The following is a 27,379-nucleotide window of genomic DNA, read 5'->3' as shown; positions in this document are numbered from 1 at the left end:
GGTTCCGTTGTTCCGTGATCCGTTTCCGTTTTTGTTTCTGTGTGTCTTCCTTTATTTTTGGAGGACCACCAGACATAAAGGAAAGTAAAAAAAAGTCTAAGACAGGTTTGCCATGCAAATGATAGGAAAAAAACGGACACGGACGTGCGGACGCGGATGACAATCTTGTGTGCCTTCGCGTTTTTTAGCGGTCCCATTGACTTGAATGGGTCCGCAAACCGTTTTCCGCAAAAATAATAGGACAGGTTATATTTTTTGACGGACTGGAAGCACGGATCACGGACGCGGATGGCAAATGGTGCATTAGCCGAGTTTTCAACGGACCCATTGAAAATCAATGGGTCCGCAGAAAATCACGAAAAAACGGTACAACGGACACGGAATAAAACAACGGTCGTGTGCATGAGGCCTTACCCTTTAAGGAATGAGAGAAATTTCCCATGAACTGTGTCTACAATGTAACAGAATTTGAGGGATACTATATCTCCTTATGGAGAGCGCCTAAACGGAATGAGGAGTCTTATAGGCCAGGCAACTATCCTCTGGATCTCTGGCAAGAAAGGGATGCAAATGAGTTCATAAAAAGCTCTGCCTCTAATGCTACCAAATGTAAGGCATCTATTCTATAAGTCAATGTTCGACCTTTTAGACAGGCCTTGAGACATAACTTGCATAATAATTGGCTTAATAATTTTCCAAGTCATGTCTCAAGGCCGGTTTGAATGGTCAGACATTGACTTATAGGATAGCTACCTTACATCTGGTGGCATTAGAGGCAGAGCTTGTTAAAGGGAACCTGTCACCGGGATTTTGTGTACAGAGCTGAGGACATGGGTTGCTAGATGGCCGCTAGCACATCCGCAATACCCAGTCCCCATAGCTCTGTGTGCTTTTATTGTGTAAAAAAAAAAGATTTGATACATATGCAAATTAGCCTGAGATGAGTCCTGTACGAGAGATGAGTCAGGGACAGGACTCATCTCAGGTTAATTTGCATATGTATAAAATCGTTTTTTTTGACACAATAAAAGCACACAGAGCTATGGGGACTGGGTATTGCGGATGTGCTAGCGGCCATCTAGCAGACATAGCTGTCTGTCAAACTCTGGCCGGGCTGACAGTTATTCCCCATACACGTGCACCCTCCACTTGGCCAAGCATCTCATGTGTCTTCAGTTGGTAAAGAAGAGTAAGTCGCTGCAGACATTTCTGAAAGAAGTATATCACCTAGGGCAGGGGTCAGCAAACTCCGGCACTCCAGCTGTTGTGAAACTACAACTCCCAGCATGCTCTATTTACTAATGTGGGAGTTCTGAGAACAGACAAGCAAGTGTGCATGTTAGGAGTTGTAGTTAAGGTCCATTTCAATTTGAAGAAAACCTTTTTTAGGGCAGTGACCTACCTGGAATTACTCTTTAGGTCACCCCCCCTCCCTATCATACAGAGCAGTTTTAATGTTATTTCCTTTTGCTTTATCGTTTTTATGATTTAAATGGATTTTCCAGTTCAAGAAAAAAATCATATAAACTGGGAAACGAACAGAACACTTACCTCGTGAACTCCTTTATAGAATCACCGATTCTTGGGCTCCTCTTCTGTCCCCCCCGATGGTCACACCACACTGTGCATTTGGTGGTCCAAGTCACTTCCTGCTTGTCCAGCACTGCTCTCGGATTGGCCAGCCCTGCTTACATAAGCTGCGCTGGCTGATCCAAGGGCAACAGGAAGTGTCTTAGGCTAGAGTATGAATAGGGTAGTCTGTGAAGCGTTAGTGCCATCTTGGTAGCAGAAGAGAAGCCAGGGAACTGATGAAACTGCAGCTAAAAAGATGAAAAGGAGGGCATCAAGCAGGGGCGTCGTTAGGTCAAAACATTCGGGGCTTGTGCCCCGGATGTTTTGACCAGTGCCCCTAATGATTGCTGGCACTGGCAGGGTCGGCCGGCGCTCTGACTCTCCTGCGCTACACCGGCCGCTCACATATATTTAACTCTAAACTGTAATCCTAATCCGCCTGCAGACTTAAAGGATAACTGTCACATTTAGACCCTAATTTCAATTTTCATATATGTAGTTGCTAATAACATGATATTCCAGAATCAGTTACTATTAGACTGACTTACCCCATATTTAATAAGATTCAGCCCTTAGCAACCAGTCTGCATAAAACTGCAATTTCACTATTCAGTTAAGATGGCCGCCACTGCCCTCACCCTGAGGCTAATCCCGCCTGCCCTCACTAGCCAGTAACAATAGCCCCCCAAAAGTGTCAGTAACCAGAGCCCTCCCCCCTAAAGGGTTAATCTCCTGCAGCACAAAGGGGTCCTCTTACCACATGTTGCTTTCATTTATACACTGAGCAGATGGCAGATCTCCCATCTCTGGTCTGCGCTGCGCCAACTCTGCTGAGTGAGGGAGCGTCTGCCAAGCGCAGGGACAGGGAGAAGTGCACACAGCCCAGGCACTGTTATCAGCTGCTGGGGAGGACCTGGCTTTAATCATTTACTTACAGTCCCTGGCTGTCAGTTATGTGACCTTGCACACTGCCTGCTTCTGCGTCCTCCGTCCTTCAACAGATAGACGGACCATGCCTAGCAACCCTATTTTAAGCACAGGTAAAAGTAGGCAGTACAGGGAACAAAAATGTGGAATTAAGGGGTAATTGAATACACAGTGAAAAGTTGAAATAGGGCCACCAAGGAGATATTAATCACCACAATCCAATACTCCCAAAAAAAAAAAAAATACGACAGTTATCCTTTAACTTTTAACTTGAAATCAGCCGCTCATCTTATTACTAGATTCTTAGCTCCGGTAACAGCAGGCAGTGCAGGCGGCGCTCGCTCACTGACGTCAGGCGCGTTACTGGAGCTGACTAGCTGAGAGTAAGATAAAGACTAGAGATGAGCGCTGATTTAAACTTAAAGTTAAAGTTGCAGGATACGGATTAGGATTACAGTTTAAAATGCTAATGTACACTCCTGTGAGCAGCGGGGAGGGGGATCTGTGGATGGGACTGTTATGGGGAGGGGGATCTGTGGATGGGACTGTTATGGGGAGGGGGATCTGTGGATGGGACTGTTATGGGGAGGGGGATCTGTGGATGGGACTGTTATGGGGAGGGGGATCTGTGGATGGGACTGTTATGGGGAGGGGGATCTGTGGATGGGACTGTTATGGGGAGGGGGATCTGTGGATGGCACTTCAGCAGTCCCCCATTCACTGAAGGTGGGACTGCTGAAAGGGGTTAATAACTACCGTAAAGGCCCCCCCCCCGGTGGTGATGAGGGCGTGGCTTCATGGGATGGGGGCGTGGCTTCACGTGGGCTCCTGCCCCGGATGTCTTCAGACACTAGCAACGCCCCTGGCATCAAGTAAGTGTTCTGTTCCTTCTCCAGTTTCTTTATTTATTTTTTAACCATAGGGTAGCTTTAAAAATAAAAAATAATCAATACTCACCCTCCCGATCCCTCGATGCTGCACTAGTCCCCAATGATCTCCACTTCCTGGTCCTGGGGTGAGGAAGGTCACTATGTACTCCTCACTTGTACTCTTCGCCTGCATTGAACTGATAACAATGTTGTCTTCTCTTTCAAATCCAGATGCAAAACACCTATCTAGACATTAGGCAATGTACAAATAACCAGGAGCCGAGCAGGGAAGGGGTGTCTGTCTCGTCACATAGCTCCCGCAGATCGTCTCACACGGCCCTTTCAGACTCTGCCTGTACGTATGCTCTTTTATTATATCAAACACTTTTTGTTTGTTTATTTTTACATATTTATTAAACACTTGGATTTTTTTATACTATTTTATATTTATATTTACCGTAGATGTTTATATCTGTCTAAAGCTTTGTTCACATCTACATCAGGAGCTCCATTGCCAGTTCTGTCACTTTTCATTGTAAAAATAGCGGCTGTTCTTGTTATCAAGTAATTTCAACTACAACCAAACCCTGTAATGAGTTAACGGGGTTTGTCAAGTGCCATTGGGATCCATTGTACGACTGATTTGGCACATCACTGTGGCCTCCATTATGAAGCTTTCTGCACACTGACAACTCGGTTTTTACAGAATCCTTGATTGATATTTTGGACCTTTCTTTCCCATTGGCTTATAATTTCTCCATCTGTTTTTTATGTTACTGCATACTATAGGAATGAGTGCTGACCCAGCGCCAAACTAACTTCTATAGTATTATTAATAAACCTGACCAGTGTCTTTCTTCTGATGCTCATGCTGGCTAGCATAAATATGATAGCGATTGGATGAACACCCTACCTGCCCTATGAACATGTAAGCTTAGATCCACCAATTGGTTATTTTAGTAAGGAACTGGAAATAACCCGAACCAGAGACTCCCATCAATGCTTATACTGGAAACAAAGAAAGTGCAACATGCCAGACTCTTGTTTACCTGATCGTGAGATTTTCTTAAAGGCTATGGACACCTTTGGGGCATTTTTTATCATTGTATTTTACTCATTTTGGGCTAAAAACTATTATTTTTAATTGGTCTTTACTAAAGATGTTCAACAGTTTTTCCTCTACTGCTTTCAGTTTATCTACAGACTATTGCACTTTGCTTCACAATGAATCTGTCAGAGAGCTGCTCTGTCGGCTTGTTCTGTAGCCCTTATTTCTAAACTTCTGACAGCTCATAAACACTCATTTAAGCTAAGTTTTTATCAAACAGATACATATTTAGCTATAATGAGTGTTTATGAGTAGTGTTGAGCGAACTTAAGTTATTACGTTTTAAGTTCGGCGTCTAAAGTTCGGGTTCGGGTTATTGAAGAATCGCGTTATGGATTCTAAATTCCGTTATGGTCCGTGGTAGCGGAATCCATAACGCGATTCTTCAATAACCCGAACCCGAACTTTAGACGCCGAACCTAAAACACAAGTTCGCTCAACACTATTTATGAGCTGTCAGGAAGGACAGATAAGGGCTACAGATCGAGCTGCTCTGAAAATTGCCCCCAAAGGTATCCACACTTTGTAAATGTGATCACTCCTGGCCCTGTCAATCAAAGTGCAGAGGACGTGGCAGTTGCAGAGAGAGCAGAGCCTCTAGGTGTAACAGCAACGCCCCCGTTGCTCCTAGAGGCTCATTTGCATATATTAAAACATCATTTTCTCAGCAATGCGGGCACATATGAACATGGGACCAACACAGATGACTTCAGCTGCCAAGCGCACATGTAACAGGTCAGCCAGTGTCATAGGTACAAATCTGCTGACAGATGCACTTTAACCTATACACATCATATTGCAGCGATATCCTACTGATATTGGCAGTGCTGCTCTTGCTGTTGTAATGCAAACAGAAGAATCCATCTGTTCCATCTATAAATTTAAGGGTATTTTGCAGCAAACACAAGCAGTGTACATACCGCAGAGGCCGCTCATGTGACAGCCTTAGAGGTAGGGACCAATTCTATTTGGTCTCTTTGCCTTTATTCTTGGTTGTTGAGAACCTGTGCAGGACTCCCCTTTCCAGAAGATCGGCATTTCTGACCTGGGTTGTCAAACCAGACACCATAATGAGAGCTCCATCTGTCCTCTCTCTTCTATATACTGTATAACTCTGTGACCCAATATTACGTATGTGCATTTCTGCGGTCCCTGATGTCACATGGCTATGCTCAATAATAATAATATTCCTAGTCTACATACAGACCATTATCAAGAACTGGATGTAGATATGTAGTGTTCCTTACATAGTGTTGTTTTATCATTTGTTTTAGCAACATCCTCTATGAGACGTACAGAAGCCAGTACTCCTTCTAGACACTCGATGACCTTGAGCCAGCAAGACATGCCCCAAATAAGAATGGCAGCCAGTGCAAACCAGGTAAGTACCTACGGGACTAGAGTTATTGCAAATCACTTACCTATTCTTCGTACTATGATATTGTTTATAACGTCTTCTGCCTCTTTCTCTAGCAGGTAGTAACCCCTCAGCCTCCAGCTGAACATATACCTCAACATCATGTTGCCCAGCCGACTATTTCACCCCAGCAAGCTATCATGGTAAGTATAAAACGCAGCCATGGGACTGGGATTGCGCCATGGCTCTCAATGAGGAACTAGCTCCTGGCTTTTAATATTTTAACTACCACAATAAAACACCACTAGTTACAGGTGAAACTCGAAAAATTTGAATATCGTGCAAGACTCCATTTATTTCAGTAAGGTCTCATGCACACGACCGTATTTTGTTTCCGTGTCCGATCAGTTTTTTTTGCGGATAGGATGTGGACCCATTCATTTCAATGGGTCCGCAAAAAACGTGGACAGCACACCGTGTGCTGTCCGCATCAGTATGTCCGTTCCGTTGCTCCGCAAAAAAGTGCATGTCCTATTTTTTTCTAGTTTGCGGACAAGGATAGGCATTATTACAATGGATCCGCAAAAAAAATCGGATCCGCCAAAAAAACGGATGCCATACGGAACGTCATCCGTTTTTTTTTGCAGATCCGCAAATTTGCGGACCGCAAAACACATACGGTCGTGTGCATGTAGCCTAATGCAAATTAAAAGGAATTGCAGTAATGCAGCTTAAAATTTGGATTTTGTGAAAAGGTTCAATATTCTAGGCTAAATCTGTCGCACTCTAGTCAGCTAATTAATCCATACCCCCTGAGCAAAGGGGACCTCAAAATTGTGACTTTGGGGTTTCATAAGCTATAAGCCATAATCATCCAAATTATAACAAATGAAGGCTTGAAGTATCTCGCTTTGCATGTAATGAGTCTATCTCATATGTTAGTTTCACCTTTTAAGTTGCATTACTGAAATAAATGAACTTTGCACGATATTCAAATTTTTGGAGTTTCACCTGTATATTATCCATAGTACAAAGTGATGATCATAATATGTTCTGTGACAATTATCCACTTAGTTTCTGGGAATCCGATATATATGTATTTAGTGACTGGTATTTTGTATCTACTGGTTATCTACTCAGTGACACTTTTTATTATGTTCTGTAGCCGGTGTGTCATTACCCCAGTCACCTAGGAATGGTGACCCAACTTAAGGAACAACTGGAGGAGAGGACGCGGATATTACAGGCAGACATCAAAACGCAACAGCAAGAACTGGATGTCTTAAAGGAACAGCTGCAGCTAGTGCAGGACTCCAACTTGCAGGTATCAAACATAAGGCCTTTTATAATTCTTTTTTTGTAAAGATTTAAAGGGGCATTCTGGTTATATGAAGTTATCCCCTATCCCAACTGATTTGGAGAACGGGAGTCCAGTACCCCATGGACCGCCCCCCCTTCCCCAAAATGAACAGAGCAACTAGTTGCTCTCTTCATTTTGGCGGGCTCCACAGAGCACTGGGCCCCTGTTCTCATGATCGGTGGGGGTCCCAACGGTAGGACCCCCAACGATCTAATAGTTATCCACTTTTCTGCAGATAGGGTCTAACTTCATGCTGGTGAGAAAATAATTATGGGCTACGACTATTGCATTATTTGAATCGCCTTGCAGACATTTGTAACGTAGGCGGAATGAAGCCTTCAGGAGGAAGCCTGTCTGTACTTATTGCCTGAACCCTCATTGTGGCAGGTTCCACTCTCTAAAGCCTCTTGCCCACGACCGTATGCCCTCCGAGATATAAGGTCCATGAGCGGGCCATATGTCCGGGAGCGGCATTGATCGTGTGCATGGGAGCGCACAGCATCATAGATTACAATGATGCTGTGCACGTCGGGCCGCCCGCAGGACTATTGTCCCGCACTCAGATGATCATATGAGTGCGGGACAATAGCCCCGCGGGCGTCCCGAAGTCCACAGCATCATTGTAATCTATGATTCTGTGCGCTCCCGTGTGCACGATCAATGCCGCTCCGGGACTTAAGGCCCGCATATCTCGGAGGGCATACGGTCCTGGGCAAGAGGCCTAAAGAGGACCTGTCACCATGAAAAGAAGAGCAATCTGCAAGTTACAGGGCACAACTCTTTGACAAGGGGAATGGCAACACCCAGTTGTTAATTTATTCATAAATTTCTAGGATGATTAACTGAGGAACAACACAACACAGATATATGTGCTACAGAAAATGTTATGCAGAATACTTAAACAGAGATGTCTGGATAGTAGACAGGTCCTTTTCTATGACTATGGCCAGAGGCATAGCTTTTTTGCCTAGGACCCTGATACAAAAGATGTAATTGGTCCCTATAATTTATGCATGGCCTGATTCTGCGTGAACAAGAGCGGCTGCTTAGTGGCTTTCCACTTTGGCTCATAGATAGGGCTCTCAAGCTACCTCTTTTACATTCATATGCCCTAGTGCAACACAAAGAGATCATTTCAATATATTACATGAGACTTATAAATATTTTCTCATTTGATGAATAGGTATTTGCTGTTTAAGGCTGATAGAGACTTTACTGCAGTGAGAGGGGCATAGTTAATACACCCTTCCACACTTTGACAAGGTTTGGCTCACCGTATCTTAAGGGCTCATGCACACGACAGTATTTTGCGTTCAGTATACTGGCCGTTTTTTGAGTTCAGTATGCGGTACATATACTGAACCATTCATTTCAATGGTTCAGCAAAAAAAAACTGAAGTGTCTCCGTATGCATTCCGTTTCAGTATTTCCGTACCATGAAAAGATAGAACATGTCCTATACTTGTCCGCAAATCACGGTGCTTGGCTCCATTCAAGTCAATGGGTCCGCAAAAAAAAACTGAATACATACGGAAATGCATCCGTATGTCTTCCGTATCCGTTCCGTTTTTGTGGAACCATCTATTGAAAATGTTATGCCCAGCCCAATTTTTTCTATGTAATTACTATATACTGTATATAGCATACGGAAAAACAGAACGGGAAAACGGAAACACAACGGAAATAAAAAACGGAACAACGTATCCGTAAAAAAATGGACTGCAAAACACTGAAAAAGCCATACGGTCGTGTGCATGAGCCCTAATCCTGTACCTCTCAGCTGGAAATCACAGCCACCATTGCAAGAATCATATTGCCAGACTTAGAGCTCATGCACCCGATCGTATGTATTTTTCTGTACGAATGACGTCCGCGTGCATTCCGTATTTTGCGGAACGGGACAGCTGGCCCCTTATAGAACAGTCCTATCCCTGTTCGTAATGCGGACAGTAATAGGACATACATAAGAACAGACATACAGAAACGGAATGCACACAGAGTTTATTTCACAGTCCCATTGAAAAAAATGGTTCCGTATACGGTCCGCAAAAAAACCCGTAACGGACACAGAAAGAAAAATACGTTCATGTGCACGAGCCCTTAGAGAGAGACATTGGTAAGATAGAGGAAAGGTATACTACAATCCCCATCCTGACCTATATCCATACATTTCTATCTGGGAAGATCTGCACTTGTCACTTGTTTGGAACTACAGTATGCTTTGATATTGTTGGATGTACTACAACTCCCATTTTGCACTTCAGTAAAGAAAGATGTTTATCTTCTACAACTGCCCTGGTTACTGACTCCAGCACCATTAGCCGGTCACAAGACCTACATCTCCTGCCTTGCATTTCTACTAAACTCACAACATCAAGGGCACCCCAACTACTATCAGGCAGGAGCCCCAACATTAGGGTGTGTTCCAAGGGAAGAAAGGGTGCACCCTCCTAACACTGCCCATCCCTAGGGAGCATTGGTGTGAGGATTGCCACTGTGCATGCTACTTGCAACCACTACCACTCCCATGCTCCGCTGTGCTCTTCCAGGGCTTGCGGCAATACTACAGTGTCTGCCACCTTGATGTAATGAAATCATTTTCAGGATGCCAGTGAGTTAACCTACATATATCCACATACTGTATATCAGGGATGGCCAACCTGCGGCTATCCAGCTGTTGCAAAACTACAACTCCCATCATGCCCGGACAGTCTACAGCTATCAGACTACAGCAGGGCATGGTGGGAGTTGTAGTTTTACAACAGCTGGAGAGCCACAGGTTGGCCATGCCTGCTGTATATCCTCATGGCAGCAGTGACCAGTAAGCAGGCTAAATGAAATATTCAGCTTTTAGAGTGCTAGCATGAGGTTACGTGGGTAGATGAACATCATTTTTTTTGTCTTTTTGTGAAGATGTTTATGCAGCAACCAGTCCCAATGGGATTTAATAATGTACAACAGCCTGATTCCAGGAGGGTGTCACGCCAGTCCGGAGTAGTGGCTAGGCAAGGCCTGGAGATGGGGAAGAAGTCTCAGTCGATGATGAGTTCCAAGCGTTTTTGTGGATCTCAGATAACCTCCGCTCATCAGTATGTTACATCAAATCAGGTAAGGGATCTTTCATTGCTTCATCGTTTTTGTAAATTGTCCAAAAACTTTATTTACGATGGGAAAACGTACTCAACTCTGCACAGTCAAGTATTTTATAAATAGAAATTTGCTGACAGATGCCCTTTAAACCGGCTGACCTGTTACATGTGTTCTTTGCAGCTAAAGACATCTGTGTTGGTCCCATGTTCATATGTGTCCGCATTACTGAGAAAAATGAAGCTTTCATATATGCAAATGAGCCTCTAGGAGCAATGGGGGCGTTACCTTTACTCCTAGAGGCTCCATTCTCTGCAACTGCCGCACCCTCTGCACTTTAATCGACAGGTTCCGGTAGTGAAAATGTCATCAGGCTTGACCTTGTGACTCAAAGAGCAGAGGGCGCAGCAGTTGCAGAGAGAGTAGAGCCTCTAGGTGTAATGACAACGCCCCCGTGGCTCCTAGAGGCTCATTTGCATATATGAAAGGTTCACTTTTCTCAGCAATGAGGGCACATGTGAATATGGGACCAACACAGATGTCTTCAGCTGCCAAGCGCACATGTAACAGGTCATAGGTACAAATCTGCTGACCATTAATACTGCAATAAAATAAACCAGGAATGGATACAATGCTGCTTTTAGCCTCATTAACTGCTGCCCATTTTTCTTTTCCATAAATAACAGAATGCAGCTCACCAGCAAACTCAGCCACAACAGCACACGCAGCAAATACAACCACAGGCACCGCAACACCAGCATCCACCAGTGCCACAGCATCAGCAGATACAGCAGGCGCCACAGCATCAGAGTCAGAAATTACACCAACAGGCGGCGCAACACCAGCATCAGCAAGTGCAACAAGCACAACAGCAACTGCAGCACCAGCAGCAAATGCAGCAGCTGCAGCAGCATCACCAACAGCAGCTGCAGAAGCAACAGCACCAGCAGCAGATACAGAGGCATCAGCGGATGATGAGAGGAAACCAGACACAGCAGACAGCAGTGTTACAGACTCATAGCAACATTGTGATGCCCCTATGCTATAATAACACTATGATGTTCCCACAAATTCCCCCCCCTGCCGCCGCCACCGCTGCTTCATCTCGGATTTCAACAGACACTGTGGACAGATCCCAAACATCTGATTTCAGTCAAGACAGGCATTTGAGGTACATAGAGTTTCTTTATTATGTAGTGTCTGGGCTTTTCAAGTTCCATTATGTTTGTAGCTCAGCCACGTTATAATTCACATCGTATAAATGACTGGACAACTCCGCATTCACTTCATGCAGAACTTGGGTTGCCAGAACAATTAGTGACACAAGGAATCAAACTTCACCTATCTGCATGTATTCTGCAGAGCTTAAAGGGAACCTGTCACATTGAACATGGTGCTTGAGCTGCAAACTGCTTATTATAGAGCAGGAGGAGCTGAGCAGATTGATATATAGTTTTATGGGAAAAGATCCCGTAAAACTTGTAATTTATTAATTTATGTTCCTGCTCATTCTGAGCTATGAAGTCCAGGAGGCGGTCCTATCAGTGATTGACAGCCTTCCCTCTATGACTGTGTATACAGAGATAGCTGTCAATCACTGATAGGACCGCCTCCGCCCAGGATGAGCAGGAAAGTAAATGAATAAATGACAGGTTTTACTGAATCTTTTCAGTCTGCTCAGCTCCTCCTGCTCTATAACATGCTGCCTGCAGCTTACATTGCATTGTCATGATGACAGGTTCCCTTTAAAATGTAACCAATGGTAAAAACAAACAAAAACAACTCAAAGAAACACATGGTTATAACGGAATCCATAAGACGGAAGTCAAAACGGAAACCTTTAAGAGACATTCTGTTTTGATCCGTCTTCATAGAAGTCTATGGGAATCATAACGGATCCGTCTGGTTCCCGTTTTGCAAGACGAAAAACAAAGTCCTGTGGACAGGACTTTTTTCTCCGTTCTGCATGACGGAAACGGGACAAATCCGTTATGATTCCCATAGACTTTAAATTGTCTTTTAAAGGCTTCCGTTTTGCATTCCGTCATAATACAAGTCTATGGGCAGTATAACGGATCCGTCCTGCCGTCTTATGGATTCTGTTATTTTCCGTTATTACCATGTCATAGGGGAAAGCCATAACGGAATCCAGAACGCAGATGTGAACCCACCCTTACCTGCATAGGGAATACTGTTTATCTTTGGATGTACCTCAGGACAAGATAATATATACATAGATTTGGCTAGTGGTGAAGAAATCCATGTAATTGCTATCAATAATGTTATTTGTTTGCGTTGTTATTAACTTATATCTTAAAGGAGTTTTTTCAAGATATTTTTACTGACAGAGAACCCTCGCCGATCAGCTGTTTTTAAAAAATGCACCAGTGCTCGCAATAGCACCATGGCCTTCTCTCAGCTCCCCCAGCACAGCGCCATACATTGTATAGTGGCTGTGCCTGGTATTGCAGCTCAGCCCTATTCACTTCTATGAGGCTAAGCTGCGCCTAGACAATGTGACCAGTGAAAGTGACGTCACATGACCTAGGGAAAGCTGCAAGAAGGCCACAGAGCTACTGCAAATGCCAGTGCCTTCTCGAACATCTGATCGCCGGGGGTCTCAGGTGTGGGACCCCAACCTATTAGATACCGATGACCTATCCAGATGATAGGTCATCAGTTAAAATACAGTATCTCATAAAACCCTTTTAAATAATCAGAAAGCAAAACAGCTCTAAATAGGTCAGTGTATCACATTGTCCGTCTGCATGTCCCCATCCACTAAGCTTCAAGGGCGTCTTCCAGAAGATTTATAAGTACCAGTGCGTAGGCTAGATTCACAACAGTGACGGAAATTGCGGCACGAGCCTCCATCACAGATTCCGGCAAAGGGAAACAAAATACCATTGGATGCAGCCTGGCAGAATGCCAGTATCCATGCCATCCACGAAAACTCAACGGAGCCCATAAGAAGCAATGAGATCTACTGGGCACCGGTATATGTCTGGTATATGCCATATTCTGGTATTCCAGTGTTCGCATCCTGCGCCGGACAGACTAACTGAATTGTGAATTTAGAAAGATACTTAAAAATAAGTGCTGGCAAGTGTTTCCGGTCTTGTTAGCAAACCCCGTCCAGCTCCTGTCCCATTTGCCATGATTGACAGTTCCAGCCTTTTTTCACATAACCGATATCCACATCTGCCATTTGTGCCTGGCGCTTGTGCAGTGAACTTCTGCATGTTAGAAATAAGAATGTTAGAAATAAATAGCGAGTTAAGGCCTCATGCACACGACCGTATGTATTTTGCTAATGGAAAATGGTTCAAGAGATCCGCTCACCTCTGTTACCCTCAGGGTAGGTGCACCAACCAAAACTTGAGATCACCCCTCAAAAAATGGTTAAAATGTAGAATAAATATGGATGGGCACTCGTATATGGAGGTATAGGACACAATTTATTAATAAAACTTACAATAAAAGCACAATATAAACATAAAAAATAAAATAATATATTGAATTAAAATACAATAGAAAACATTAGGTCCTACTTGGTAAATCGACCGGGGTTGGCGGCTTAAATATCCTCAATTTGATGCCTGATACAAATCCTGGTTACAGGAAGAGGATAATTAAAGCAGCCAGCCTCTGCTCAATTTAGCAATAGTTTCCTATAATTGGGTGCATAGGATTATCAGAAACATAAGATTAACACACATTTATCTATGCAACCTATAATAGTATATTTGGTCCTATATTTGAAATGCACGATGGGTGCTTGAATGTCACTGGGTATTCAATATCAATTTGGCCTATATCCAGAAATAGCGTTCCACGTATATATAGCGGTCTCTGCAGGATATGTGTGCTTCCTTTTGTATCTATAAGATACTGCTACATTTGTATCAGAGTTCGATCGTTGAGCGCAAGTCTTTATAAGGTATTACGCCAGACGCGTTTCGGGGAGACGCTGTCCCCTTCCTCAGTGGCAGGAAGCCGCCAACCCCGGTCCAAAACGATTTACCAAGTAGGATCGAATGTTTCCTATTGTATTTTAATTCAATTTTATTATTTTATTATTTATGTTTATATTGTGCTTTTATTGTAAGTTTTATTAATAAATTGTGTCCTATACCTCCATATACGAGTGCCCATCCATATTTATTCTGTATGTATTTTGCTGTCCGCAAAAAACGGATCCTCAAAAATTACGGATGACGTCCGTGTGCATTCCGTATTTTGCGGAACAGAACAGCTGGCCCCTAATAGAACAGTCCTATCCTTGTCCGTAATGCGGACAATAATAGGACATGTTCTATTTTTTTGCAGAACAGAAATACGGAAACGGAATGCACACGGTGTAACTTCCGTTATTTTTTAAATGAATGGTTCCATACACGATCCGCAAAAAAAAAACTGAACGGACACAGAAAGAATGTGTGCATGAGGCCTAAATATTGAGCTTCGCATTATGTTTTTGTGACATGCTTTTATATATGACAGGTTTGTCCAAGACCAACAAATGCGGCCGCCATCACTGCAGATGCAGCCAATCACATGTAGCACAGTGATTGCAGCGACCCCGACTCCGGCATACACCCCTTCTGTTATGATCCCTCCAGCCAGCTTTACCACCCAGCAGACCCATGCTGCAGTCCACCTACACCATTGTCAGCAGCCCGTCCAACCACAGCATCTTTATCTTCAGGTAATGTCAAAGTCATGTAACAAGTGAAGGTGAGGTGCCAATAAGGATAAAGGGGGGTGTTTCGTATCAGGATATCAACCATAAACAGACATTGTGGGTGCCTATTGGGTTGTCACCTTCTTTTTCTGTTTTGGATCCTTGTTCATTTGCTTGGGCTTCTTTGTCACATGTGATATACAGGGAGTGCAGAATTATTAGGCAAGTTGTATTTTTGAGGATTCATTTTATTATTGAACAACAACCATGTTCTCAATGAACCCAAAAAACTCATTAATATCAAAGCTGAATATTTTTGGAAGTAGTTTTTAGTTTGTTTTTAGTTTTAGCTATTTTAGGGGGATATCTGTGTGTGCAGGTGACTATTACTGTGCATAATTATTAGGCAACTTAACAAAAAACAAATATATACCCATTTCAATTATTTATTTTTACCAGTGAAACCAATATAACATCTCAACATTCACAAATATACATTTCTGACATTCAAAAACAAAACAAAAACAAATCAGTGACCAATATAGCCACCTTTCTTTGCAAGGACACTCAAAAGCCTGCCATCCATGGATTCTGTCAGTGTTTTGATCTGTTCACCATCAACATTGCGTGCAGCAGCAACCACAGCCTCCCAGACACTGTTCAGAGAGGTGTACTGTTTTCCCTCCTTGTAAATCTCACATTTGTTGATGGACCACAGGTTCTCAATGGGGTTCAGATCAGGTGAACAAGGAGGCCATGTCATTAGATTTTCTTCTTTTATACCCTTTCTTGCCAGCCACGCTGTGGAGTACTTGGACGCGTGTGATGGAGCATTGTCCTGCATGAAAATCATGTTTTTCTTGAAGGATGCAGACTTCTTCCTGTACCACTGCTTGAAGAAGGTGTCTTCCAGAAACTGGCAGTAGGACTGGGAGTTGAGCTTGACTCCATCCTCAACCCGAAAAGGCCCCACAAGCTCATCTTTGATGATACCAGCCCAAACCAGTACTCCACCTCCACCTTGCTGGCGTCTGAGTCGGACTGGAGCTCTCTGCTCTTTACCAATCCAGCCACGGGCCCATCCATCTGGCCCATCAAGACTCACTCTCATTTCATCAGTCCATAAAACCTTAGAAAAATCAGTCTTGAGATATTTCTTGGCCCAGTCTTGACGTTTCAGCTTGTGTGTCTTGTTCAGTGGTTGTCGTCTTTCAGCCTTTCTTACCTTGGCCATGTCTCTGAGTATTGCACACCTTGTGCTTTTGGGCACTCCAGTGATGTTGCAGCTCTGAAATATGGCCAAACTGGTGGCAAGTGGCATCTTGGCAGCTGCACGCTTGACTTTTCTTAGTTCATGGGCAGTTATTTTGCGCCTTGGTTTTTCCACACGCTTCTTGCGACTCTGTTGACTATTTTGAATGAAACGCTTGATTGTTCGATGATCACGCTTCAGAAGCTTTGCAATTTTAAGAGTGCTGCATCCCTCTGCAAGATATCTCACTATTTTTGACTTTTCTGAGCCTGTCAAGTCCTTCTTTTGACCCATTTTGCCAAAGGAAAGGAAGTTGCCTAATAATTATGCACACCTAATATAGGGTGTTGATGTCATTAGACCACACCCCTTCTCATTACAGAGATGCACATCACCTAATATGCTTAATTGGTAGTAGGCTTTCGAGCCTATACAGCTTGGAGTAAGACAACATGCATAAAGAGGATGATGTGGTCAAAATACTCATTTGCCTAATAATTCTGCACGCAGTGTATACAGGAAGCACACCACATTAAAGGGGTTCTCCAGGGCTTTACCTAAATTCTGTGTTTCAGATAACCTGTGGAAGGAAGCTTACCCTTTGGTCGCACTGCAGAGTCCGCAATCTTGGTTGTGATCACGTGACTGGTTGCGGACCCTTCCCCTGAGGTCCCACCCGGATGTGCTCTGGTGTCTTCCTGTTCAGCTGCATGATGTGCAGGAAAAAGCAGGAGCACAACCAGTCGGGACGTCAGCAGATGAGCATGCAACCGGTTGGGTGGTCACGTGATCAGAGCTGAGATCACTGAATCGGCAGTACGACAGAAGGGTAAGTACCGCTGAAACTGGTCGGCTGAAAAGCAAAAAGGATCAAACAAAACTGCCTTTGCTATTATTATCATATTCTGAAACCCCGGGGTATCTAGGATTTTATGATGGTGCTCAACTTGAAAGAAGTCCATACATTAAACCAACCGACGGGAAAAAAAAGTAGAATAGTGGCATCAGCCTTCCTTAAAAAACAGTCTTCATTCCATTCAATTATGTCTACTTTCACACTGGCGTTTTGGTTTCCGTTTGTGAGATCCGTTCAGGGCTCTTACAAGAGGTTCAAAACGGATCAGTTTTGCCCTAACGCATTCTGAATGGAAAAGGATCCGCTCAGAATGCATCAGTTTGCCTCCATTCTGTCTCCATTCCGCTCTGGAGGCGAACACTGAAACGCTGCCTGCAGCCTTTTGGTGTCCCATCTGACGAAACTGAGCCAAACGGATCCGTCCTGACACACAATGTAAGTCAATGGGGACGGATTTGTTTTCTATGACACAATCTGGCACAATAGAAAACGGATCCGTCCTCTATTGACTTTCAATGGTGTTCAAGAAACGGATCCGTCTTGGCTATGTTAAAGATAATACAAACGGATCCGTTCTGAACGGAGGCAGACGGTTGTATTATCTGAATAGATCCGTCTGTGCAGATTTCTGATGGATCCGCACTAAATGCGAGTGTGAAAGTAGCCTAAGACATTAACAGTACAAGGGAAGAGCAAGTACACGAGGGCATCCAGAGAGTGGCGAGTGCCACTATTCTGCTTTTAATCCTGTTGGATGGCTTTATGTATCTTTCCTTGGGTTACCTGAGTTACAGAGTTTAGATAAAGCCCAAGAGAACCCCTTTATAGCGGCTCTCCGGTCTCCAGCAACCTCTCCTAGAACGTGAGCCGGGCTGATGGCTCCACTTGCAGAGCTGCCTAGGGAAGTGAGGGGGCACTAGATGGTAATGATGTGATCCTGCCTACAACATCTCATCATGGCTGAGCAGCCTGAAAACGCACCAATATAGAGTATATGCAAATGCCAGAGTTCAGTGTCTCGTGAGCGCCCCCCCCAGGCAGTTCTGCAAGTGAAGGCAGCCAGTCCTGCCCATATCCTAGGACAGGTTGCTGGGGGCCATATAAATCATTCCATAGAACCTTTTCAAGGATGACTAAGTGTTCATTTTTGACTGCTCCCATTGTGTTTCAGATGCAGAGTCCAGAATCGATGCCATCCGGCCAGTCTCAGCGTATGTTTCAGCAGCCTCACATCCCTCAGCAGAATACCATGGGCTATTTTTTGCATCCGCAACAACAAAATCAATCCGGTAATATATCTGACTTACCGGAGATGCCGCTCCCATGACACTAGAGGATGGAGAATAGGACCTCAGGCATCATACTTGTGCACCATGTGCAACAGTAGTAGAAGGCACTGATGGGCCCAGAATCCTTCTCTCTGTAGCGTGCCCAGTCCACCGAAGACTGTGCTAAGGGCTGAGAAGGAGACGTGTTCACTGAAGACGGGCAATGTAACAATCGGGTAGAAAAACTACAAACCCATACATATTATTATAGGTTCCCAGCTGCCTCCATGAAGAACCAAGAGTTCTGATGTTACCTATACACCAAAGTGTATGTCAGGGGCTCTCTTGTTGGTTTGCCAAAGCATACCCAATAAGTGACTATGAACTCTTTTATCAACACCTATGCCCAGCAACCTATATAGCCATAAAGATAGAGGTTTTGGAAAGCATAACATGTTCCAGAAGAGTGCTTGGTGGGTCATGATGGCAGTGTATGGTTCAGATAACCTCAGGCACTATTTTTATGTGCCTTGGATGTTACATTACGTAGCTGCATCTTTATACACTTTATGAAGAAATTCAGCGATTTATGCTAATATAGTGATATTCTGTATGTCCTTTATCAGTCGAGAGTTTCATGCCAAAGTGTTCTACATACAGTTATATCAGAAGAGTACCGAGAGAAGTGCCCAACAGACATCAGACTGGTCATAACTCTCCAGCCTGGTGCTGGTTGCCTGAAATGTCCATCTACAGATGGAGCAGAAGCGACACCAGTCAGTGAATGACAGCGCTGTTCCCCTAGGCTTACAGAAGATGCAAATCCCTTAACCACACTTCCACCGCAGGTCTTCACAAACATCAGTCGGAAAGTAGCAGCATTCGCCAAAGAGTTCCTAGAAGTTACCGCAGATGCATTAAACAATATTTCAGGTAGCACGGCCGCTCTTCTTCTGGCTAAGTTGCTGTAGTGAAGGGTATGCAGCAGCTGCAAGCACATGGAATTCTCTTTAAGAATTGAAATTCATAAGATTTGATGATTTTCAGGGTCCTCAAGTTTTTGTTTCATTTTGGGGTTATCAGGAAGCTATTGGGGCCTTCAACCCTCCTGCTCGGAGTCACCAAAAACCCTACACCACAGAAACTAAGCCTGAAGAATGGCGTATCAGCTGTCAAAATGTCGCTTAAAGGGGTTATCCCATGACTTATGTAAAAAATAAATCAGAGGTCATATAGTACATGATAATTTCTTTCTAAGGGCCCTTTTACATGGGCCGATGATCTGGCAGATTATCGGGTATAAAGCAGATGTTCCTAATAATTGCCTGATCGTCAGCGGAGATGAGAGCTACATTCACCTGTTTCCCGGGCCAAGTATCATCTCCAATAACCTGCCAGATCATCAATCTGTGTAAAAGGACCCTTGCAAAGCTACAACCAGCCCTGTAACGTACATGGATCCAGAGATCTCCCCATTCATTGCTCCAATTGCTCTTTATTCCATGCTGGCAGCTCAGGGGGCGTCTCTTTTTTTCAGGGGACGCGTCCTTTCTGCTGCAGCTCTCACAGCTTCTAACAGTGGATAGGGCTGGTGGTAGTTAAAGGATGGTACTGAGCACGTGCGGACAGAGATATGAGGAAAGAACAAACAGCATGTGACGCTCTACAAATACATTTTATAATTTTTAATTATTTCCATTTACAAAAGTATTCAGATCCACGTGTTGGTTTGAAAAATATAGATTATTTTCATGGGACAACCCCTTTAGTACGTTGGTAGCTAGTAGGGATGAGCGAACTTCATATTTTGAAGTTCGGGTACGTATATGCTGAATTGTGTTATGGATTCCGTTACCACGGACCATAACGTAATTCTATAACGGAATGCCTTTAGAGGCATTCCGCTATTCATCCCGTCATAATAGAAGTCTATGGACTGCACAACGGATCCGTCCCATTTCCGGTATGCATAACGGAAACGGAGAGGATACACTTCTATTATGACGGAATGAATAGCGGAATGCCTCTAAAGGCATTCCGTTATGAATTCCCTCATCGAATTGCGTTATGGTCCGTGGTAACGGAATCCATAACGCAATTCAGCATATACCCCAACCTGAACTCGAACTTTAAAATATGAAGTTCACTCATCCCTAGAAGCTACTTTTACTTTTCGACTGATGTTTGACTACAGCAGAATGTCATTCAGCCCTGATATATATACAGTATATGTATTAAAACGGGCACGCGTATTTTCCATGATGCCGTCATGTTTGGAATTACTTGCACTGTAATTCAGATCGATGCTGCATGCTTGCGATCGTTTATAGGCAGGTCTGCATCATTTATTTTATACGTGCCCATATATTGTTAGGATAGATGGTCAAATAAGAATGTACAGATTTATGAATTATATTTGTTATATATATATAAATATATATTTATTGCATTGGTATCCTTAAATCTATATTTTTCATTGTCTCCAAGTAAATGCTCCACAATGTTCGCTAGTGCCTCCTATAGAAAATACGTAATACCTGCCCAGCTGCTCGTTCTGCCATGGTCTCTACTATTGAGCAGCTGCTCATCTGTTACGGCTTGTCCTGCTAATGTATATGACTACTGACGTGCGCACGGATTGTGGCGCGGGCAGCTTGGGAGACGTTATTCAGACCTACCAGCTAATAGACCCAGGTGCACATCTGGGCACAACATCACACAAATCGTCCCGCTGAGCAGCGTGCTCACGAACACCTGACCTTGGCAGATTGTAAATTCACCTTTATGTTGTATTTTATTATGTCTGATCTATTATCTACCTGTTATTTATGTGACTTGTATATTAAGTAAATGCCCAGATACTGTATTTATTCTATTGGAATGTATCGAATGAAAACAATAGGAAACCAAAATGCTGCTTTCATATAACCCTGCAAAAGAAGTGTATGCAGGTCAGACCCCTTCTTTCCAGCAATAAAATGCATGACGGCTATTTCATAGAGAATTAAAGGGAGTCGTCTAGGATTAGAAAACATGAATGCTTTCTTTCAAAAACAGTGTCACACCTGTCCGCAGGTTGTGTGTGGTATTGCAGCCCAGAAAAGATTTTGCTTCAATGGAGCTACGGCATACAAACAACCCATAGACAGGAGTGGCACTTTAAAAAAAAAAAAATACATAAAGCAGCCATGTTTTTCTAATCCTGGATAACTCCTTTAATGGGGTTGTCTCACGAAATATAGGAATCCCCTGTTCACAATTTCTAAAGTGGGGTCTGCTTATATGGCCAGTCCAGTCCTACAGCCAGAAAGTAATCGGAGTAGTTCAGGGATCTTATAAAGGGCACACAGTCCACATATGACTTAGCATTTAGTAGCACATAATAGAGAACAATCATATTAAAAGCTGAAGACCAAAATGGGGTCGGAGTGGCAGATTGAAAAGCTATGTATTAATTTTGAGCTAAAAATATTTTTTAATAGGTATTTATTAAAAAATGTTGAGCCTCTTTCTCTGTACAGACTTGAGATTCTCTAGTAGCAGGCTCTGTATTTTTTACTGTGTTCCGTCAGGCAGCTCAGCTGACGGCTTCTTATCTCAGACCCTATAAATGCTGATTATAGCTCAGTTCTTAACTTACTGATAAGAATGTGGCTTGAATCGGTGTTTATGACCTTTTAGCAAGTTGGAGATAAGGATTCTTAGATGACAAAGTGAAAGTGAATGTACGATTCACACAGCTAGGCGGTTAACCCTTTGTGACAGAACGGCTGAATATTTTTTAATAAAGACCAACTGAAAAAAATATTTTTAGTCCAAAATGAGTAAAATGTAATCATTAAAAAAATTGCACGGTGTGCATAGCCTTTAAGGGTACTGGAGGATTACACTGGAAGAAGCCTGGTTACATTTTTATAGGCTGGACATGCATGACTACATGTCTTCAGTATGTTTTAGGTCTACAATAGTTTGTACAGCGGAACAGATTCCTTTTTCATGTTATTGCAATCGGTCATTTAATAGGGTTATCCAGGATTAGAAAAACTTGGCTACTTTCTTTGAAAAACTGCACCAATCCCCTCTTGTCCTATGTCAAGTATTGCAACTCAGCTCCACTGGGGGAGAAGAGCTGTAATACCGCACACAACCTGTGGACAGGGGTGGTGCTGTTTTTGGAAGAAAGAAGCCATATTTTTCTAATCCTGGACAACCCCTTTAACATCATACGAGTGAACTTCATATTGTGAAAAGTGAGGACAAATGATTAGTCTACTTGGTTAATATACAGCATGGCTAGGCTATGTGCATACTTAGGTGCGCCGTGCCTGCTGTGGATAATTAATAGGGTGACTCAATAGCGCAACCTACTGGGCTATTCCCCACAGTAACAGGGGACACTCTGCATGTCTAGTATGCAGCATCTTCTAAGTCATTTGCATGTATCTTAAAAGTGGTGTTCTCACCAACTGAAATATTTTACTAACCAATCGAGCCTTTAGGCCTCATTCACATGACCGTATCCGGTCTGCGGTCCATGTATTTTCACGGATCCGCAAAACACGGATACGGTCCGTGTGCTGTCCGCATTTTATTTGCAGACCCGTTGTATTTTGCAGACATGTTCTATTTTTTTGCGGAACGTACATACAGATACAGAAAGTACACGGATGATCTGTGTGCTTTCCGCATCCAAAAGTCCCTTCTGCAAAAAGATAGAAAATTGTCCCATACATGTCTTCAAAATGCAGACTGATTGAAGTCAATGGGTCTGCAAAAAATGCCGATGCAACACGGGCCGCATCTGTATTTTGCGGATCTGCAATTTGCAGACAACAAAACGGATACGGACGTGTGCATGAGGCCTTAATGTATGTTGATAAGCTAGGATTTAATGCCAATAATTACAATGTGTGGGTATGGCTCATCTGCCAAAGTCACAGATCTAGTACAGGTATATACCTGGGATAGCAACAGATTATTTCACCAGTATTTAATCAATTGTGGTTGTATGGTTAGGGGGTGTGCATGATAAGTTGGGGTACCACCCCTGCTGATCACTAAAACTGCGACCTGTGTTCCCCGTTTGAATGGGGCAGCAGACAAGCGTGCACGTCCTCTGCTCTGTTCAACTCTATAGGGCTAAAAGATAGCCAAGTACCAATGGAGAACACAAGCCCCCATTCTAGTGATTGGCGAGGGCCTGAGAGGTTGGACCCCCAACGATCACACACTTACTCTCTATCCTGTGGATAGGGAATATGTTGTTGGCATGGGACATACATTTATAATTTGATCCATTTGTGAACTTGTTGTGGCTGAAATTCTATTTCTATCAAACAATCAAAATGATCTTCGGTTTATTTTCATATTATATTATATTATATTCTCATAGAAACTGAACATAAACCACGGCCATAAATATGTAACTTACTGTAGCCTTATAGGGTTGTCTGCTGACAACCTCTTGCCATAAAGCCTGTCCTAATTTCCCCCACCATTAGCTAAAGCCATGAGCATCATCCCAAACGGCTCCCCAATACTTGTTTTTTTCTTATCTTAATGGGTGCCATGAGATGCTTTATAAGAAAATCCCTTTAATTTGCTAGTTGGCGGCACGCAATGTAAGTTTATGGACAGTCAGAGTCCTGAGAATGCTGCCCTGGGCTACACTACATGTGCCAGCGCTTAGCAGTGATTCAGTGCAGCCCATCATGGTCCATTTACTAACACTGAGCAGTATAATACCTGCTGCTCAATGAAACCCTGGTGTGGACCAGTGGACAAGTCTGTAACGTCCCTCTAAGGACCATATGAACAGACAGCAAGGCAGAAACAGAACCCAATTATGTCAAAATATGCATTTAAAGGGGTTGTCCGGGTTCTTCACCCAGGCAGCCCCTCTGAGTGGAGCATCTCATGCTCCGATGCTCTCCATTAGCCCGTCCATTAGTCCAGTGGCGTCACTGAGCTCATTGCTAGGCTGAAGCCTCCACCTAGCATTCCCATGGTGAGACCCGATACATCACTGGATCTGCTGAAGAAGCCTTTGCCCTGCGCGATTCAGCGCAGGGCAAAGGAGAGCTCTGGAGCATGAAATGCTCCGATACTCCACTCAGAGGGGCTCCCTGGGTGAACAAGCCGATATGTCCAGGTTCAGCTCTGAATCCAAACAACCCCTTTAACACTCAGTGTAATTAATTACCTTGAAGAGAATGTCACCCAGTGACCTCCCCACATAGCTGTGGTTCACCTGATTCAAACGTTGTTTTTCTTTAGATGATCTGAGACTCAGTTCATGAGTAATGATGTTTTTTGTTAATATGCATATTAGGCCTTTGGTGCAGTAAGGGCGTCACCATTGCTCTTTTTGTACCCAAGCTCTGTTCTTTTTTGAGCCCAGCTCCTCACTGGTTGCTTTGATTGACCACACCAGGCAGTAGCAAAGTCAGCAGGGAGAAAGGAGAGGAGCTTGGGTGCAACAAGAACATCGGTGACACTCTCATTGCACCAAAGGCCTAATTTGCATATTAAGAAAAAGTATCAGAACTCAGGAACGGAGCCTCGGATCAACAAAAGAAAAACTGTGTTTAATCAGGGGAACCACAGCTATGCAACCAGTTTGAGAGGAAGGTCACTCGTGACAGACTCTCTTTTTCATGCCGAATCGACTTTTGACGTTGGCTCAACACAACTTCGGAAATGGCATGTGTGTTTTCAGCCTAAAGTTGGGTAAAACGGTTAGAACTATTTTAATGGTTTTAAGCCGTCTATACATGTACTGTAAATGTCAGCCGACCCAGACGACCATCTAATGTGTATGGGTGCCTCCCGGCAGACATCAGGGGAGATGGGGATTGCGCAGTTGGATTTGAGCTGCCTGATATTTTTGTTCTCAGTGAGGTAAACTGCTGTCAAAGTTATCTGACAGCTGCTTTCCCCGTTCACATGCATGCTCGGCTAAACCAATCGGGGATGTGTATGGAGTGACTGGGAGAGAAAGCTATGTGTCGATGAGAATTTGGTCAACAGATGTTTCATATGTATGACTAGCCTTACAAGGTCAATGTTTCCGTCCAAGACCATGGGCCTCGTTTACCATGTAAGCGAGTTCTTAAATATGTCTACATCATTGTGAGAGATGCTCTTGCTTGTTTGTTAATTTGTAAGTACATTTACAATCGACTATAGTCACTTGTATATAAACTCCCACATAACAGTCCTAAAGTTTTTGGATGACCATACATTTTAGACAGCCATTGGCCAAACGCTATTCCTCCTGAATCCACCATATGCCTCCAAGCTCAGTTCGGCCAAGCATGCATTTTTCTTAATGGGGAGAATGCCTCTACTAGATAACTCTAGTGGCAGCTAATCTTCTCCAGAACAAGAAGATCGGCATGTCGTAATCTAACTTGCCCGATCCTTACTCTTCCCCTTTGGGGGGAGCCCATAACATAATATGGTTGGCCAGCCTTGTCGAACCTGGCAGTTTTGGACGCCATTACTTAGAACTTGGCACTGTGGTGAAGACATTATCATTTTTTATTCAGTTTTAGTTTTTTAGCTGCCATCTGGTTTAGGCCTCTAGCACACGACCGTATGTATTTTGTGGTCCGCAAAAAATATGGATGACATCCGTGTGCATTCTGTATTTTGCGGAACGGAACAGCTGGCCCCTAATAGAACAGTACTATCCTTGCCCGTAATGTTCTATTTTTTTTGCGGAACGGAAATACGGAAACGGAATGCACACTGAGTACCTTCTGTTTTTTTTGCAGACCCATTGAAATGAATGGTTCCGTATACAGTCCGCAAAAAAATGGAACGGAAACGGAAAATACGTTCGTGTGCAAGAGGCCTTATAGTGTATTAATTTACAACTGTATTCACATTTTTCCGATATTACTGCCATAGCTATACATATTCTCCTATATTTTCTTTGTTGCTTTAAAGGAGGTGACATTAGTACATTTTTGTATAATTTGTCCTAATTCTTGTATATTCGGCAGAGAGGAAATCCAGTTCCCTGCTGCGTCCTCGTCGGGCTGCTTCTTCAAGCTTGTCCAGTGCTCTTGTTTGAAATGCTTTCACTAGTGACCAGAGTGACTCTGATAATATTGGATTAGACAACTGATTTGAACGTATCTCCGTAATATATAATAATAAACCTAAATAATTACAACCTACATTAATCAGAAAGTGCAACCCTATAAAAAAAAAAATGACAGTTTGATGCAGAACCTGTTAAAATATGTTCAAGAAACACGTTTTTAAAGAATATAGCTTATAGTAACTCGCATTGGGGGGGACCATCTTTTTCTTAGCAGCCAGGTTAGGGGGGCTTTAGCAGGTCTCCTGCACAGTCCAGTTCATGGGATAGTGACCGTTGTCTGACAAGGGGGCAGCACGTAATATGTGGCCTAGCTTTTTCATTCATTGTAAATATTGGGATGTATATTTCAGTTTTCCCCATTCTTCATCCACACCCCCTCATCCCCTTTAAAGATGTACTGTATGTATTTATAATTTATGAACTGTAAGTGGAAAAGTTGAATGGCGTGACCGTCGCCGGGGTGCTTTTCCCCTTTGTATGCAAGCTTTGAGCTGTTCATCTATGTCAGATGAGACAGACTGGTTGATATGGAGTCACATTCTCCCGTCTCCCTCCCAACTACCCCATACATATACACATCCAACGCGGCAGAATGTATCTGTGTATGCTATGGGTAGAAAGAAGAAAGCCGCTGCCAGACAGTTCTCCAGAGAACAATATTAATTTTTCCCAATACTTGTCTCCCCCGACATCATTTGTCGATGGAGAGTCGGAGGCTCCCCACACGTATTAGTGTGTCAGCCGAACCCGAGGTTCTCGGTGGGTTTGGTCAACAAAAGTATAATGTGTATGGCCAGCTTTAAATTACAGAGGTATTCAAGATCATGGATGACTTGGGAGCAAGCTGCACTTTTCTCATAAAATATGCCCACATTTGCAATTTCCATAAGTTTTTGGTAAAGCCGGTATAAATATGTTTTGGTCAT

General features: G+C 43.4%; 1 protein-coding gene across 2 annotated transcripts in view; it reads left to right on the top strand.

Moving 5' to 3' along the window:
* LOC120978010 (neuronal PAS domain-containing protein 2-like) overlaps nucleotides 1-26,997 on the top strand; it is a 215,026-nt gene extending 188,029 nt beyond the window's left edge. The window contains exons 14-22 of one of the 2 annotated variants that reach the window (XM_040406243.1): nucleotides 3,600-3,723; nucleotides 5,751-5,857; nucleotides 5,950-6,036; nucleotides 6,999-7,157; nucleotides 10,107-10,301; nucleotides 10,967-11,451; nucleotides 14,784-14,988; nucleotides 18,244-18,361; nucleotides 26,350-26,997. In XM_040406243.1, the coding sequence (XP_040262177.1) occupies nucleotides 3,600-3,723; nucleotides 5,751-5,857; nucleotides 5,950-6,036; nucleotides 6,999-7,157; nucleotides 10,107-10,301; nucleotides 10,967-11,451; nucleotides 14,784-14,988; nucleotides 18,244-18,361; nucleotides 26,350-26,420 (1,551 nt within the window). In that variant the 3' untranslated portion in view covers nucleotides 26,421-26,997. Of the gene's footprint in view, nucleotides 1-3,599; nucleotides 3,724-5,750; nucleotides 5,858-5,949; nucleotides 6,037-6,998; nucleotides 7,158-10,106; nucleotides 10,302-10,966; nucleotides 11,452-14,783; nucleotides 14,989-18,243; nucleotides 19,301-26,349 lie in introns of those variants that run through there. The other variant, XM_040406244.1, reaches the window with a different exon arrangement.
* The last annotated feature ends 382 nt before the right edge of the window (nucleotides 26,998-27,379 follow it).

Source organism: Bufo bufo, chromosome 8 (genome assembly GCF_905171765.1).
Source record: "Bufo bufo chromosome 8, aBufBuf1.1, whole genome shotgun sequence".
In the NCBI taxonomy this organism is placed as follows: domain Eukaryota; kingdom Metazoa; phylum Chordata; class Amphibia; order Anura; family Bufonidae; genus Bufo; species Bufo bufo.
The sequence above is the reverse complement of the archived record's forward strand: the minus strand, read 5'-3'. Positions and strand labels throughout refer to the sequence as shown.